The sequence below is a fragment of the Muscardinus avellanarius genome (assembly GCF_963383645.1).
Source record: "Muscardinus avellanarius genome assembly, chromosome: 9".
Lineage (NCBI taxonomy): Eukaryota > Metazoa > Chordata > Mammalia > Rodentia > Gliridae > Muscardinus > Muscardinus avellanarius.
This window is the reverse complement of record NC_137795.1, coordinates 101,069,311-101,086,338: the sequence shown is the minus strand read 5'-3', so window position 1 is coordinate 101,086,338 and position 17,028 is coordinate 101,069,311. Positions and strand designations below refer to the sequence as shown.

Here is a 17,028-nt window from a genome sequence, read left to right as displayed (position 1 = left end):
ATATTAAAGAAAACTTTCCATCAAAGGAGATCCTTGGAGTATTTTTCAATAAAAATGGTTTTACATATAAGCTGGATTTATAAACAAGTTAACATACAGATTTTAGTTTCAATAGAAATACTGTAAGTTCAATATGCCTCTCACCATAAAAGGCAATTTTTAAGTACATTGTGTGTTAAACCACTAAGCCAAGCAAGGGAAGGAGAGATGGGGAGGGAATGGGGTGGGAATTGGGTAGGGGTTAAATCAGTGATGTGTACATGTATGTACACACAAGTTTTTTACCCCAATATGATATATGAATATAATGCACCAATAAAAAATTTTTAAAAGGCAATTTTTAAATAAAAGCAGCATCCTAAAACCTACTCCTACCTACAGAAGAGAAAAAGATGCTTCCTACCCATGGCATTGCTGTTCAATAGAAAAACTCCAAAAGATGAACCACTGGTGTCTTCAAGGCACAGGAAGAATGTGTGAGCTCCATATAGATTGATCATGCCCTGTCAATAAGAAAAAAAAATGAATAGCATTATGTGTTAAAATTATTTATTCTACCTAAAATAAATCGGAAGCCATGCTTTACATGTACTTTACATGTCAACACTTGATGTAGCATAGTATTGAACCAAAAATGCATTGAGATGATAGCACCAACTAACCGATGGAGAAACAAAATATGGTATATTTGTACATAGAATGAGAATGCTATCCAGCAATGATAAAAAATACTGACACATGTTACAAAACGATACATCTAAAATATGCTAAATAAACAGACATAAAGAATCACATATTGCATGATTTTGTTTGGTGAAATATCTGGAAAAAATGAAATCTGTAGACAGAAAGTAGATTAGAGATTTAGATTAGATATGTCAAAATCATTGAATTGTACTTTAAAAGGTGACTTTTATTTCATATTATTTATATCTCAATGAAGTTATTTTTAATTAGAATATATATGAAATGACATATACAAAATTTTGGGAAGAGGTTATTGTATTATGAGTAATTATGAATCCTGTCTTAATGACCAAAAGTATTTTCTAGTCTTTCTAAAATTAATACATAATACTTTGGTATTAACAAGGTTTTAAAATACCAGGAGATACTGAACCAGTCACAAAGAAGGTGGTGATGAGCCCTGACATATAGGTAGTGTGTATGTGTATAACTGCTAAAAGCTATAAAAATGAATAATAATCAGGAAGTTTTAGTTGTTCTGTGTGACAGTGATACAATGTTATAATAGGGCAATAGAGCGAATAAAGGTAAATTTTAGGAAAGAAGAAGAAAGTAAGCACATTATACAAAAGGCGGAAGATCATTGGGACTGCAGAGGCCAGATTTTAATGATATCCAGGGAAATTCATGGCATAGACACTTGAATAAAATATAGATTAAATTTGTAAAAAAAAGAGATGAGAAAGGAAGGGAAAGAGAGGAAGGGAGGATAAGAAGGATAAAAGAAAGAGGGGGGAAGGAAGGAAGGAAGGAAGGAAAGAAGGCAGGCAGGCAGGCGGGTGGGCAGGCATGCATTTAAAAGTAACTATAAAATTTAAGAACAGCTGGAGAAAATCAAGCCTGGTATGATGCTAAGGGGATCTGTCAGTATCCTTGACCAAGCATTTGCATATTTTCCTTTTAGTTTAGTAAGTATGCTCCTTCCACTACATCAGATGATGGCAGATGGGTACAATTTAATTCACTACTTTGTTAATCTCTTGCAGAATATGACTTGTGAAATCTCAGACCCCACCCCCCACCCCTGTACCACACTTTCGCCTGCAGCTCTTGCTCTGACCTGAAACCCACCACCAACACAAAGGAGACCTCAAGACCTGCTCGGTCCACCAGTGCCACTCAGAGCATTGCTCATGGGCTGACACCTTCCCACACCCTTTGCTGTCAGTCAGCAGAAGGAGGGGAAAAAAGCAAGAGTGAGGCTTTAGGAAACCTTTGGAGGCAATTTAAGAGTCATTTTTTGCCTGCTCAGTTTTTAAATTTGAGCTTGTAGCTTATATCTCTGGGTATTTTTATTTCATTTTCCCAATAATGTAGTTTAATTGTATCAACAAAAGTGTTTCTCATGCTGTTACCACACCAAAAATAAAGGACAACTTAACTCCAGATAAATTCAAAGGCACTGGTCTAGAACAGCTCTTCTCCAACTTGAATGTGTACAGGATTCCCCTGGGGATCTTGTTAACATCGGATTCATGGGATTCAGTGGATCTCAGGGTCTTTATACCTTGAGATTCTAACTGATTTCTAACAGCCGGCCAGGTGACACAACACTGTCTGCAAGACATACCTCAACTGGCAATAAAGAAGCTGTTAAGCCGGGAGTGGTGGCTCACGCTTGTAATTCCTGCGCTTGGGAGACGGAGACAGGAGGATCACGCTGGTTCGGAGCCAGCCTCGCTGGCTTAAGAGACCCTGTTTCCAAATTTAAAAATATAAAATAGGTCTGGGAGTGTAGCCTGGCAGTAGAAGGGCTTCCAAGAACCCCAGTACCACAAAAAAAAAAAAAAAATGAAGCTGTTAAAAGAGTCATTTTTCATCTGCAAGGTTCTATTAAGAACACCCCATGCTGAAGTTCTCCTCTAGATAACTTATTAAAGCCAGACAGTAGCAAATGTAAAACATGTCAGGTTCTCATACAATCATTAGCTTATATTTGCCACTAAAAGTAAGCTTTTAATCGCTTTACTTCTGAATGTGAGCTTATAAACCTCAATAGGTATTCCTGAACACAAGTACATCTAAATTGATCAAAGTAAGATATAAATGTGTCTTCACACAGTATTTTGGGGGAGGGAAGAAAGGAGGGAAGGAGAACAGTCCTGTCTGTTGGTGACGAGCAGGAAGAAGAGGACCTCACCTTGGTGGGGGTAGCATCCCGGGTGAAGATGGGCCAGGTCTTCCAGGCCATGTTGTGGCGATACTGCTGGTGCACATGTTCCCCCAGCCCATACACATTGGCACTGGGCAGTCGGAAAGACAGCTGCAGGAACTGCTGGGCAAACTGGAGAGGCCCGATGCTTGTGTCCAACCTGGGCCATGGAGGAAGAGGAGAATCGCTGAAGTACTCTCTCCTCTGTGCCAGAAAGCTGTTCTCTCTCCTCCACATAGGCTCAGATACCCATTGCTTTAGGGGTTATCAACTTCCATGCTACCTTCCAAGGCCTTTCTAGAGTATTCCTGGTTGTTTGAATCTAGGGGAACATAGCATTAGTAACGGAACACGCGGAGCTCAGGCTGGATGACTGGAGAAAGAGAAGAAACACACGTGTACATTTCCTGTGCAACTACTGCATGCCAGGCACTACGCCAGATGCTTTGTCAGTATTACCACATTACCTCTGGCCGAAGTGGGTATTTTAATCCTCTTTATATGGAAAAGGAAACTGATGGTGGGGTACATGGCCTTATATCACCCAGCTGACTGGTGATTTTTCCTTTGCCAGGATTTTTAACTTAACATTAGTACCTGCACTTTCTCCAGTATAAATTGTGATGTATGCTCTAACTGTTGCTATTTGCACCATGGTAAGATTCAAATGAAAAATACTTGGCAATTATAAACAGTGGAGTCTGAATTTCTGAATGAGTAATAGCTCAAAACAGTAAAATTTCCTACCTCATGACATATGTGAGCCATACATATATATATTTACATATCACATATGTAATATACTAAAAGTATAACAAATATAATACTAAATAGTATAGTACATGACACATGTAATATATTAGATATAATTATGTATTATATACTATTATACATTATATAAACTCAGGACACTAGTACATTGCATTTCAGTATTTGTTCTACAATCATGACTAATTGCCATTGTTGATTAGTTACAGTAAATTATTACATTTTTCTGAACTCAAACATATTTCCAAGTCATACTTATTTTGCTAAGCACCCAGAGTATATCAGAATGATTGACATTGGGACCCTATATTCAAAGATGTGCAAAGGTAGATGCCCCTGGTTTCTACCCCCAGTACCACAAAAAAAAAAAAAAATGTTGAAAAGCTCACAAGACTTTTTTGTTGCTTGTCCTTATTACTTTGATGCTAAAGGGATTTCCAGTGATTTCTACATGGTAGTTTGCATTGGCAGCATTAGTAGTCCCATTAACCAGCTGGATATTTTCTTGGGGGACTTCATAGCGGATCGCACTGAAATCAGTGATCTGTCAGAAGAAAAACAGAAGGATCAGCTCCAAGGAATACCACCTGTTTGCAAAAGACCCAAAGATGTCTCTCAAGTAGCCCCTCCTCATGAGAACAACTTATAACTCTTCATATCTAAAGTTCCTGATTTATGAGAAGAAATCATCTCATCATGTATGCCCTGTCAAATAAAAATCAGCCTCCCCATCCCATCCAGAGGTTTCAGGATAGGGGTAGAAAGGTGCCTTCTGCCTCTGCATCCATGCAGTGCACAGTGGAGGATTACGTGAACCCAAGGCGGGGCCCTGCTTTCTCCAGAGATGTATTCAGTGGTAACTCCCAAACCAACCTTGAAATGAAAACGATTAGGTGTCTGATATTCAGCTGTGAGGAGGGCATTGGTGATATCATTTCCAAACAGAGATGGAGATGGCAACCTTCTCAACTGGACAGTTAACCCTGGGTAGGGGGAGGAGAGCAAGAGAGAGACATTGAGCATCTATTTTGTAGTTACCTTGTATGGACAACAGAAAATTGTTCCATGTAACAAAATCAATGCAATACTACCTGTGTTCGTATTTGCTTGGACATTGCTGATTTCATAGCCCCAGTTTCCAGGGAAGAAGCACTTGGGGACATTTGCATCATCTACATTGGGATTCCAACAGCACCTACGCTGCCCTCTGCAGATATCCTGTAACAAGGGCACAGATTTGGAATTATACAATGAAGGAAAGACAGCATTGTATGTCTATGTGTTCATAACACATTTAATTCCAAGAAAAAATTAAAATAAGTCATAATTACATTTCTTCTTTTATTCCTTCATTTATTGATACAGTTATCTAGCTACTGACTATGCATTTACTGTCTACCAGACAAGAAACCAATAACACAGATAATAAGACATACTACCTTCAGCAAATGTACAGTTTAGTAGTAAATTAAGACAATTAAAATAGCAATGGGAGTCTCATAAGTTGAGTGCTCCAACAGAGTGTACTAAGAAGCTGAGGGGATACAGGCACCAGTGTTTGGATCCAGGCTGGTAGGAAAAAAGGAGAATCTGTTCATTAAGGCACCAGGAGGAATTAGGTGAACAGCATAGTAGTGTTCCATGTATAGAAAGCAGTGATGCATGATATACATGAAACTCACAAGTTTATTGTGTCAAGAATATTGGAAAAGGGCAATAAGCACAGAGAAAGATCAAGAGAATCGTGCATGAGGCTATCAACTTACTTCAGGGGAGAGAATTTGGAAATAGAAGACATGAATGAGGACTTTCTCATTGTATACTGTAAATAATTATAATGACTGATATTTTATTTTCAAAGGAATATATTTTGTGTAGAATATGTTATAAAAATAATGACTATAAGCCAGCTGTGCTGGCTTAAGAGACCCTGTTTCTAAATTAAAAAGTACAAAATAGGTCTGGGAGTGTAGCCCAGAGGTAGATGGGTTTCCAGGAACCACAGTACCACCAAAAGAAGGAGAAGAAGAAGAAGAAGAAGAAGAAGAAGAAGAAGAAGAAGAAGAAGAAGAAGAAGAAGGAGGAGGAGGAGGAGGAGGAGGAGGAGGAGGAGGAGGAGGAGGAGGAGGAGGAGGAGGAGGAGAAAGAAAAGAAAAGAAAGAAAAGAAAGAGTTATACTATTGACCAATGTTTTAAATGCCAACATCTGATGTAATTATTCTGAAAAGCTACTATATGAATATCACTTAAATCGCCATTTAATACCTATTATAAAACATAATCACATTATAACTACATGCTCTTTCAAAGTAGGTATTAATTCTACATAGATCTAGTGGACATTCTTGCCTAATTCTTTTCAGATAACAAAAAAAAAATCAAGAAATGGGCAAATGAACTAAATAGACACTTCACAAAAGAAGAGACACAAAGGGCCAATAGATACATGAAAAGATGTTCTTCATCACTGGCCATCAGGGAGATGCAAATCAAAACTACACTGAGATTCCATCTAACCCCAGTCAGAGTGGCAAGCATAAAGAAATCAAACAACAACAAATGCTGGCGAGGATGTGGGGAAAGAGGAACTCTTTTACACTGTTGGTGGGAATGCAAACTAGTTCAACTACTATGGAGATCTGTGTGGAGATTCCTAAGAAAAGTGGGAGTAGATCCACCATATGATCCAGCTATACCACTCCTGGGTATCTTTCCAAAGGGGTTGAATTCAGAGAAATCAGCAACATATGCATACCTATGTTCATAGCAGCACAATTTGTAATAGTCAAAATATGGAACCAACCCAGATCACCATCAACAGATGAGTGGATAGCAAAACTGTGGGAAATACACACAATGGAATTCTATTCAGCCATAAAGAAGAACAAAATTATATCATTTGCAAGAAGATGGAAAGCCCTGGAGAATATTATGTTAAGTGAGATCAGCCAAGCACAGAAGGAGAAGATACATATGTTTCCTCTAATATGCCCAAACTAGGAAACACAAAGGATACCAGTGGGACTCCAGATATTGGAAGGGAAATACTAGCTAAGTTTGGATGGTAAGATAGGAGAGGAGGAAGGCTGATCTTGATTAATGAGGGTCTACACCTGAACATGTGTAAAATTATGAATAAGACATGGTTAACCTGGACAACCATTGGTGGGAGGGGGAAAGGGAAAATGGGGGAGGGGGGTAGAGGGCACCAAATATAGTTTAAATGTATACTATTTATGTTCAATAAAAAATTGTTAAAAGAAAAAAAAATCTGAGAGAAACCAATGGAAAAAGAATTTGAAGGTTCTGGACGGCCTCTGGGTAACTGATTTCTCTAAGTCCAAGGCATATATTGCACATTTCTGCCATCTCTGAACTTATGTCTGCAAAGTCCAAGAGGTTAGTTCCATTGCCATAAATTGTTTCAAAGTCTATGAACCCTTATCAGAAGCAATAAACTTTCAGATAAACGCAATGTATTTGTGTGCAATCTGTTCTGGCAACCTTCTTTCAGTCTTAGACAACAAAGGGCAAACCTTGGAGACAATTACTATCTGATCTTTCAAACTCCACAGCTCTTCCATTTATATATAAGAGAAAAAGAAGCAATATTGATTCTTTCATTTTCCATAAATTCAACATAAACTTTTATGTTGACTCACAGCAAGTTTCCTTGTCTTTATTATTTTATTTATTTATTTATTTATTTATTTATTTATTTTGGTCGTACTGGGGTTCCTGGAAGCCCTTCTACCTCCGGGCTACACTCCCAGACCTCTTTTTACATTTTATATTTGGAAACAGGGTCTCCTAAGCCAGCGCACACGGCTGGCTTCGAACCTGCGCCATCCTCCTGTCTCTGCCTCCCAAGCGCGGGGATTACAAGTGTGCGCCACCACGCTTGGCTATTTTTTTAACATTATATCTTCCTTAAGATTATTCTCCAATTACCTTAAAATAGATCATATATGATTTTTCAACCAGGTCTTATTAGCTAATACAATTTAAGATTTGAAAATTGGCAATTTTATCGTCCAACTTCTATTTGTTTTTTGTTTGTTTTTTGTTTGTTGTTTGTTTTTTGGTGGTACTGGACTTCCTGGAAACCCCTCCGGGCTACACTCCCAGACCTATTTTTACACTTTTTTATTTGGAAACAGGGTCTCTTCAGCCAGCGTACATGGCTGGTTTCGAACCTGCGCGATCTGCCTGTCTCCACCTCCCAAGCACGGGGATTACAAGCGTGCGCCACCACACCCGGCTCCAACTTCTATTTGATGCAAGTATTTCTTCAATAGATTCTCTAATAGGTCCTTAGATTCTGTAAATGGCACATAGCCACGTTCTTCTAAAATCAGCAAACCCATATTTTATTTTAATTGGTGCCTTGTAGTCATACATCTTAATGGAGTACAAAATGGTAAGGCATACACGCACACATCACTCATTTAGCACTTTCCCAATTCCTACCCCTTCCCTCCCTCTCTCTCCCTTTCATAGTTATCTTAGTGATTGGCTTTGATATGTTTATGAATGTTTTTATCTCACCCTCCAGAAAGTTTCATTTTCTTAAACTGACAATGGTTACATATTGCCTGTTTAATTTTTTAATTTTTTATTGGTTCATTGTAGTCATACATCTTAATGAGGTACAAGATGGTGGAGGCATACATGCACACATCACCCAATTAGCCTTTACCCAATTCCCAACCCATTCCCTCCCCTCCCTCCTTCTCATGTTTGGCTTAGTGATTGACATTGATATGTTTGTTAAAGTACATCATATGCATTAGAGAATTTCCCTTTTCTGTCCTCCCATCCCATCAGTTAGCTCACCTTATTTGCTCATCTCTAGTATCTCTTTTGTCTAGAGTTCCTCCTATGACTCATTTTCTCCCTAGCTTCCTCATATTATGGAAAGCATCTGATTTCTTATTTTTTGTGACTGACTAATCTCACTTAGCATAATGTCCTTCAGTTCCATCCATTTCCCTGTAAATAATGTACATTTTTCCTTTTGAATAAACTATATCTAACCACTTTTAAATTTTAGAAAGAGAACCTTAGTGATATGGATAAGGGGGAAAATGAAATTTTGGGGAAAAGCCTTCACCATTACTTGCAGGTAACACTATAATATTAGAGCCAACCTCTAATAGAGTAAAACAAAATCCATACATTTTTAAAGTTTATATGTCAAGAACCTACAGATAAAGCCTACAGAATGGGAGATCTTTACCAGCTACCCCTTTGATAGAGAGCTAATATTCAGAATATACAAAGATCTCAAAAGACTTTACACTAGCAAAATAATAACCCAATCAAGAAATGAGTAACTAAATGGAATAGACACTTCACAATAGAAGAGATACAAATGGCCAATAGATACATGAAAAAATGTTCAACATCATTAGCCATCAGGGAGATGCAAATCAAACCTACACTGAGATTCCATCTAACCCAAATCAGAGTGGCAAGCATAAAGAAGTCAAATAACAAATGTTGGCAAGGATGTGGGGAAATAGGAACTTTTCTACACTGTTGATGGGAATGCAAACTAGTTCAGCTGCTATGGAGATCAGTGTGGAGATTCCTTAAAAAACTAGGAATGAGCCAGGCATGGTGGTGCACGCTTGTAAACACCCTGCTTGGGAGGCAGAGACAGAAGGATAATGCAGGTTTGAAGCCAGCCGCACTGGCTTAAGAGACCCTGTTTCCAAATAAAAAGTATAAAATAGATCTGAGAGTGTAGCCCAGAGGTAAAAGGGTTTCCAGGAACCCCAGTACCATGAAAAAAAAAAACTAGAAATGAATCCACCATACAATCAGGCTATACCACTCCTGGATATATTTCCAAAGGGGTTGAAATCAGAGAACTATAGTAACATATGCATACCCATATTCATAGCAGCACAATTTGCAGTAGCCAAATAACCAACCCATGTATCCAACAACAATGAACAGATTACAAAATTATGGGAAATACAATACAATGGAATTCTTCTCAGCAATAAAGAACATTATATCATTCATAAGAAGATGAAAAGACCTGGAGAGCATTATGTTAATTAGCCAAGCACAGAAATAGAAGGGACATATTTTCTCTAATATGCTCAAGCTACTGAGTATTTGGGATACCAGAGGGACTCCAGATAATGGAGGAGAAACCTCAGCAAAGCCAGGAAGGAAGGCTAGGGGAGTTAGAATGTTGAGGTTCATAAATGAAAATGCTACATGTGACTACATGTGAATGTAACATTGTTAACCTGTGGAGGGAGGGAAATGGAGAGGAGGAGAGGGACACCAAGTACCTTGTGTATGTATGCCATTGTCAACATGATCCACATTATATTGTGAGACTATAGTGCACATATATATATATATATATATATATATATATATATATATAGTATGATCAATAAACAATTGCCTTTGGAAAAGAAAAAATTATACATCTAAGAAAAAAATTGTATCCAGGACTATCTCTATCCTGCTGCCCTTACTTCCTTATTACTACTGTTTTCTTTCACTAAAGCAAAAAAGAGTTTCAAAAACATCACAAACCCATAAGCCACTTCACCACCACCCTCTCCCCATGTAACATACTCATCTTTTTAAAATAAAACCCAGTTACCCTAGCAGGGACCCCATGTCTCTGACCTCTGTCACCACCTGGTCAGGTGCGCAGTCAATCCTTTCAGATTGAGAGATCTCTGGACACTCCGGACTAAATGAAGAATCTGCTTAGAAATTAAAGGACAAAGTTGAAAATACATAGTATACTCACAGATCCAGAAAGAAAGATGACAAAACTAAGACATTGCACACAATAAGATCAAACAATGTATGATCTTAGTAAGACCAGTGTCATAAAACTAAATTTTTTTGTTTCAGGTGTTATGTTTAAGTGTTTAATCCAGTTTAAAAACAAATCCAAACACACACACACACACACACACACACACACACACACACACACAATAATAGATCCATGTATAGATATTAAAAGATTTTTAAATGGAAAATAAACATTGAAAAGTACCTAGTACACCCATAGTACCTATTGCCTTACAGCTTCAGATGAAATTTTGTGTATTGGATAGTTTATGCATCCTACTGACAAGATTCTACTCATGTTGTTGTTATGTGGGGCACATAACACAACAATTAACACACCCTCAAGTTTGATTGGTTGATTGATTTTTACATATATAATTTTCATACCATAAATTCACCCTTTTAAGGCGTACAATTCAATGGATTATCAGTATTTTAACAAAATTGTGCAACCCCAAACCACCATCTAATTCTAGAACAGTCTTATCACCCAGAAAATAATCATACCCTCATTAGGCATCATTCCTAGGCTCCTTCTCATAACACTGGTCTTACCAAGCTCAGAGGCAGCAAAAGTAAAAATAGACACATGGGACCGAATTAAACTAAAAATATTTTGCACTGCAAATGGAACAATCAAAAGATGAAGAGGCAACCCAGAAAATTGAAGAATATATTTGTAAGCTATATATTTAATAAGAAGTTAACTTCCAAATTATTTAAGAAATTCAGCTGAGTGTGGTGGTGCACTCTTGTAATCCCAGTACTTGGGAGGGTGAGACAGGAAGATCACAGGTTCAAGGACAGCGTCAGCGACTTAGGCCCTCTGCAACTTAGTGAGACCCTGTTTCAAATTAAAGAATAAAAATAGAGCTGGGGCATAGCTCAGAGGTAGGAAGCCCCTGGGTTCAATATCCTATACCACAAAATAAAGGAAGAAAGAGAAAGAGGAAGGAAGAATGAGAAGGAGGGAGGAAGGGAAGGAGGGAGGGAGGAAGGAGGAAGGAAGGAAGGAAGGAAGGAAGGAAGGAAGGAAGGAAGGAAGGAAGGAAGGAAAAAAGGAATGAATTTTTAAAAATGCAATGTCAAAAAACTAATAGTCTACTCTTAAAAATGAGCTAAGACATGAGCATATATTTCTCCAAAGAAGACATGCAAATGGCCAATGGGTCTGTGAAAAGTTGTTTAATGTCACTAATAATTAGGAAAATGCAAATCCAAACCATATTGAGGCATTAATTCACACCTGGTAGAATGGTTGATATCAAAATAAAAAACTGTAACTGATGGCCAGGATGTGAAGAAACTGAAACCCTTGTACACATCTGAGAGGAATTCAGCCTAGTGCCAACACCATGGAAACGGTATGGAGATCCCTCAGCAAATTAAAACTAAGCCGGGTGTGGTGGTGCACACTTATAATTTGGGAGGCTGAGACAGGAGGATTGCAGTTTGCAGACTGTCTTAGCTCCTTAATGGAGGTCCTTTGCAACTCAGTGAGACCCTGTTTCAAAATAAAGAATAAAAAGTAGGGCTGAGGGTGTAGCTCAGAGATAGAATGCCCCTGCATTCCATCCCCAGTACCGTAAAAACTAAATAAATAAATAAAACTACCAAACTACTTATAGTCATATTTCTGAATATTCAAAACAATTGAGTCAGGATCTTAAAGAGTTATTAGCATTTTCAGGTTATTTGCAACACTGTTCACAATAGCCAAGATGTGTAAATAATCTAAATTTCTATTGACAAATTAATGAACAAAGAAAATGTACTATATATAGTGAAATAATTTATAATATAAAGTCTTGTAACATGAAACATGAATGAACTTGAGGATATTATGCTAAGTTAAATAAGTAGAAAGAAAAATACTGCATATGAAATATCTAAAATATGTAAGTGCATGGAAACAAAAAATAGAATGGCAGTTTCCAGGCCTTGGAGGGAGAGGGAAATGGAAAATTTAAGTAAAAATGTATAACATTTGAGTCATAGACCGTCAGTTTTAGATATCTGATGTACAACATCATTCCTAAAGTTAAAAATACTATTGAATACTTAAAAATCTGTCAAGAATTAGAATACATATTACATGGACTTGCCACATTTCAGAAAAAAGGAAAAATCTGCTTTTCATCTCATGGAAATACATCTTCAAAACTATCTCAGAGTCTAATGTGTAAAACAGTTTAAATTTTAATTACCCTGCACAAATTGGAGTGTGTTTGGGCATGAATACATGTGTGGAGATTTAGTTTTATACTAAGTAAAATAAACTACTTATTTAAGTGCACTGGATAGTAATCTCATGAAACTTGCAATCCCCCCAAAAAATATTCTATAGGGAAGAAGTAGAAATAAACGTCGACTAGCCCGGCATGGTGGTGCACGCTTGTAATCCCTGCACTTGGGAGGCAGAGACAGGAGGATTGCACAGGTTCGAAGCCAACTGCACTGGCTTAAGAGACCCTGTTTCCAAAAATAAAGTATAAAAATAGGTCAGGGAGTGTAGCCCGGAGGTAGAAGGGTTTCCAGGAACCCCAGTACCACCAAAAAAAAAAAAGGAAAGAAAAATAAATAAATAAATGTTGACTATTGATATATGCTTCTTCTATATATAAAGATGGTTCATATCAATGATTTTCCACTCATCTTGAAAATTTTATATAAAATTTTTTACAATTATTTTCTTGAAAGTGCCTTAATGTTGCCGGGCGTGGTGGTGCACGCTTGTAATCCCCGCACTTGGGAGGCAGAGACAGGAGGATCGCACAGGTTCAGAGCCAGCCGTGCTGGCTTAAGAGACCCTGTTTCCAAATAAAAATACAAAAATGGGTCTGGGAGTGTAGCCCGGAGGTAGAAGGGCTTCCAAGAACCCCAGTACCGCCAAAAAAAAAAAAAAAAGTGCCTTTAATGTTTACTATGGAGAGTGAGTGGGGAAAATACCTGAGCAGGTAGAATTCTGCTGTCTGAATTTCTTTTTTCTTTTTTTCTTTTTAAATTTTTTATTGGTGCATTGTAGTCATACATCTTAATGGGGTACAAGATAGTGGAGACATACATGCACACGTCACCCAATCATCCCTTACCCAATTCCTTTTCACTGAATGTTTAATCTACATCTATAATTAGCTTTTTCAAGCATAACAAACTCTCAAATTAGGTTTTAATATTGTTTTATTGTTCAGAGTATAATATATGCACAGAAGAGAAGATATTCTATTTGACGCTTCAGAGAGAAAGACAGAAAATAAGAGAGAAAGAGAGAGAGAATGGGAATAGAATATGAATAAAAAGAAAAATGGAAGAACGCTTCAAAGTTATCTGTGAAGAAATTGTAGCCATTTACATAGTATCATGGGTCCTAGGATAACGATAATTTGTATACACAGATCAAGGATCCAGGGACCTAAAGTCCTTTTCTATAATGTTACAGAGCTGGGCATGCTTGCCTTGCCTGGTATTTCTCATTGAGGGCTCTCTTACTTCATGACTCTGGGTTGAAGGGTCATCTGGTGAGCCTGAGTTCTCACTTCCTGTTAAAATTGCATCAAGTGGGGCCGGAAGACCCTGAAAATCATTAGTATTCAATGTTTAGTTGCAAAAAAAAAAGCAAACTCTTTGGAGACTGGCTTGAACTAATGGTGGATATAATTTTGAATACTGTAATGTGGAGAAGGAATAAAACAATCTTTGACATCCAGAGAGCACTTCCTTTTCCCATTCTTCCAATGAAGCAGCCATGAGACCGCCCTTACCTGAAGGTTTTTGAAACACAAAAATCAGCAAGAGTATGTCTACAGCCAATACAATCAGGAAGAAGATGAACAGGATGACTTCCAATAGATTGAGCTTCCTCGCCATCTAGACAGACAGAAATGATTAATGCAAAGCAAAGAAACCCCATCAAACTGAGCAACTAGGTAGGCATTGTGGTTAACATGTAAAGTTACCTTTTGGACAATCTTGATCATCAGCCTTCCTCTTTAAGTAACCCACTGACTATTTCTTTCTACCCCACACATGGTGTCTCTAGATAACTCTAGCCTATATATCCAACAATCTTGGGTATCTGACCTTTCTGTCTGTAAGTAAATTGAGTATTGTACAAGGAAAAATATATCAGACATAAAGAATTAGAGGAGCCAGGTGTGGTGGTACCTGCCTGTAATCTCAGTATTTAGGAGGCTGAGACAAAGTATCACAGATGGGGATGCGGCTCAGTGGAAGAATGTCCCTGGGTTCCATCATCAGCACACACACAGAAAATAAATAAAGAAAAAAAGAAAGAAAGAAAGAAAGAAAGAAAGAAAGAAAGAAAGAAAGAAAGAAAGAAAGAAAGAAAGAAAGAAAGAAAGGATTAGGAGAGGGTAAGAGAGGCTGGCCCGAAAGTGTGAAGATAAATGCTGAGGGCTTAGGCATTAGTGGCTCAGATGGCTCCTTTCAGGTGTCACACTGATCATCACACTCAATCTAGGTAAAAGAGGGTACACCGAGGGGAGGATATAGCAAAATTCAAGTCCAAGTCTCCTTCCGATCCCTATGGCATAATACAGAGATGTTTAACTCTTTAGAAGTCACTGATGCTTCTAAGAATCTGGAAACAAAGAGAAACCTGATCCTGATCCTTGCACAGAATAGTGCTGCCTGGCGTGTTCTTAGTGCACAAATTCATATTAGTTTAGTGGTTCAATGACAGCCTGAAGATTATGCATGGGCCTTAGTGTTTAAATATTTGCTGTCTTGGAGAATAAACTGAACTGGGAATCAGAGGACTTGAATTTTTGTCCTGGCTTTCTTACTGACAGAGATGGACTGGTGACTCCTCATGAGAAGGGCCTGTGGATGTATCCTCACATGATTGCTCCAGTGATGGTAAATCTAACATCACGTGCACCTTGCAGCTCCGTGATGGCCCCAGATTCAGTGATTTTCATCCCCACTATGCTTCCATCATCCCCACACCTGCGTTGGTCATCCCCTAGAACTGTCCCGCTTTTGAAATTGTAAACCCACCACCCTGGCTCCTTACTTCTTAATCCAAGTTTTTCTACAAAACTTATGCACAAGGTAAAAGTATTGTTTTCCCCTCTGTTTTCAGGTGGAGAGTTTTTGTCGTCTTCTCCAAGCTAGCTCTTACAGCCACTGAACCTCCACAGAGTCTAGCTCTACTAATTACCCCTTCTTTTTTTTTTTCATTCTCAACCTCTCTTTCCAAAGTTTCCTTTTCCATCATAAATACATCCCCAGTTACTCTAAAATGTGGCTGACTCTCTGTTCCTCTCTAGATCCCATTTTAACTTTCTTTTTCCTTTACAGCTAACCTTTCAAAAGATAATTCCATACTTTCCTTATCAATTAACTCACATATTACTGCCATGTTTCCTGCAGGCCATTAAAACTGCTCTTGCCTATGTCAGCAGTTAGTTGGTTGCCAAATACAACGGGCACTGTCTTAACCAACTAGCACTATCAACTGCTCCCTCCTTGCTAAAACTCCCACCCTGCTGATATCATTCAATCTTGCTTTTCTACATGTAGTCTGGGATCCTGTCAATTTTCTTTGAGTCTTCTATTTTATAGAAGCCCCCTTTTTAGACTCCCTGCTCTCCTTGCAGAAACTCCACCACTCATGTGACTTTATATGTCTGACAACTATCCAACCTGTATTTCTAGCCCAATGAGTTAGATTTGCATATCCCAAGGCCCATTAGATGTCTCACTTGAGTACCCCCAAAGACTTGACCAAAAGGAACATGTTTACACAAGAAATCATCCTTGCCCACACCCCAGTCCCAACCTTTACCAAATCAGCAGCACCTCAAATAACTAGTAACGTGAGGAAAAAAAAAAAACTTTCTTTTAAATCTGGATCTGAAAACCTTTTGACTCTTCTCTGTCAGCTCTCACAGCCAGTGGCTAGCAGAGGACTTTCCCGATGCCTTTGGCTCATTTCCCTGGTGACCCGGCACACACACGGCCAGCAAGTCTTCATGACTAATTCTACTCTGTCGCTCAGCCACTTTGCTCCCCTACGTTCTTGCTAGATCACACCAGGATTTTTGCAACAATCTACAAGTTAATGTTCACAAAGAGTTTTCTCTTGTTTGTTTTTTTCTATTTTACTTCTCCGCTCACTTTATATTGCCCTGAACCCCTATTCTTCTTAATCCCAATGCCATAACCGTTTTAACAAATATTTTCATACATGTTAAAATGGTTCATTTTGTAATTGAGGCAGCTTTGTGTTTAATATGTAACAACCTAAGAAAAGAAGCATGTTAATATTTACCAAGAGAAGTTAAGGGAGATCTCTCAGTTCTCAGAGAAACTGAGGGTGGGAATTGAAGTTTATTAACTACACTTTCTTATTAACAAAAAGCTATCAGGTTTCTCTTCTTCTAGCCTAGACTACTCTAAACATTTAAGATTTCCTTCATTTCTCATAAAACATGTATCATATTATATTCACATTATTATACTCTCATAAAATCCCTACAATAAAGTTGATCAGGCAGACA

At 38.1% G+C, this 17,028-nt stretch overlaps 1 protein-coding gene across 1 annotated transcript in view; it reads right to left on the bottom strand.

Moving 5' to 3' along the window:
* The window catches only part of LOC308266867 (putative maltase-glucoamylase 2), a gene marked incomplete at both ends in the record, with an annotated part of 68,018 nt that extends 53,647 nt beyond the window's left edge, over positions 1–14,371 (bottom strand). Inside the window, 7 exons of the mRNA XM_080701255.1 lie at positions 404–503; positions 2,888–3,059; positions 4,057–4,211; positions 4,541–4,650; positions 4,759–4,885; positions 10,328–10,407; positions 14,266–14,371. Coding sequence (XP_080557381.1) covers positions 404–503; positions 2,888–3,059; positions 4,057–4,211; positions 4,541–4,650; positions 4,759–4,885; positions 10,328–10,407; positions 14,266–14,371 — 850 coding nt within the window. The remainder of the gene's footprint in view (positions 1–403; positions 504–2,887; positions 3,060–4,056; positions 4,212–4,540; positions 4,651–4,758; positions 4,886–10,327; positions 10,408–14,265) is intronic.
* Between the last annotated feature and the right edge of the window lie 2,657 nt (positions 14,372–17,028).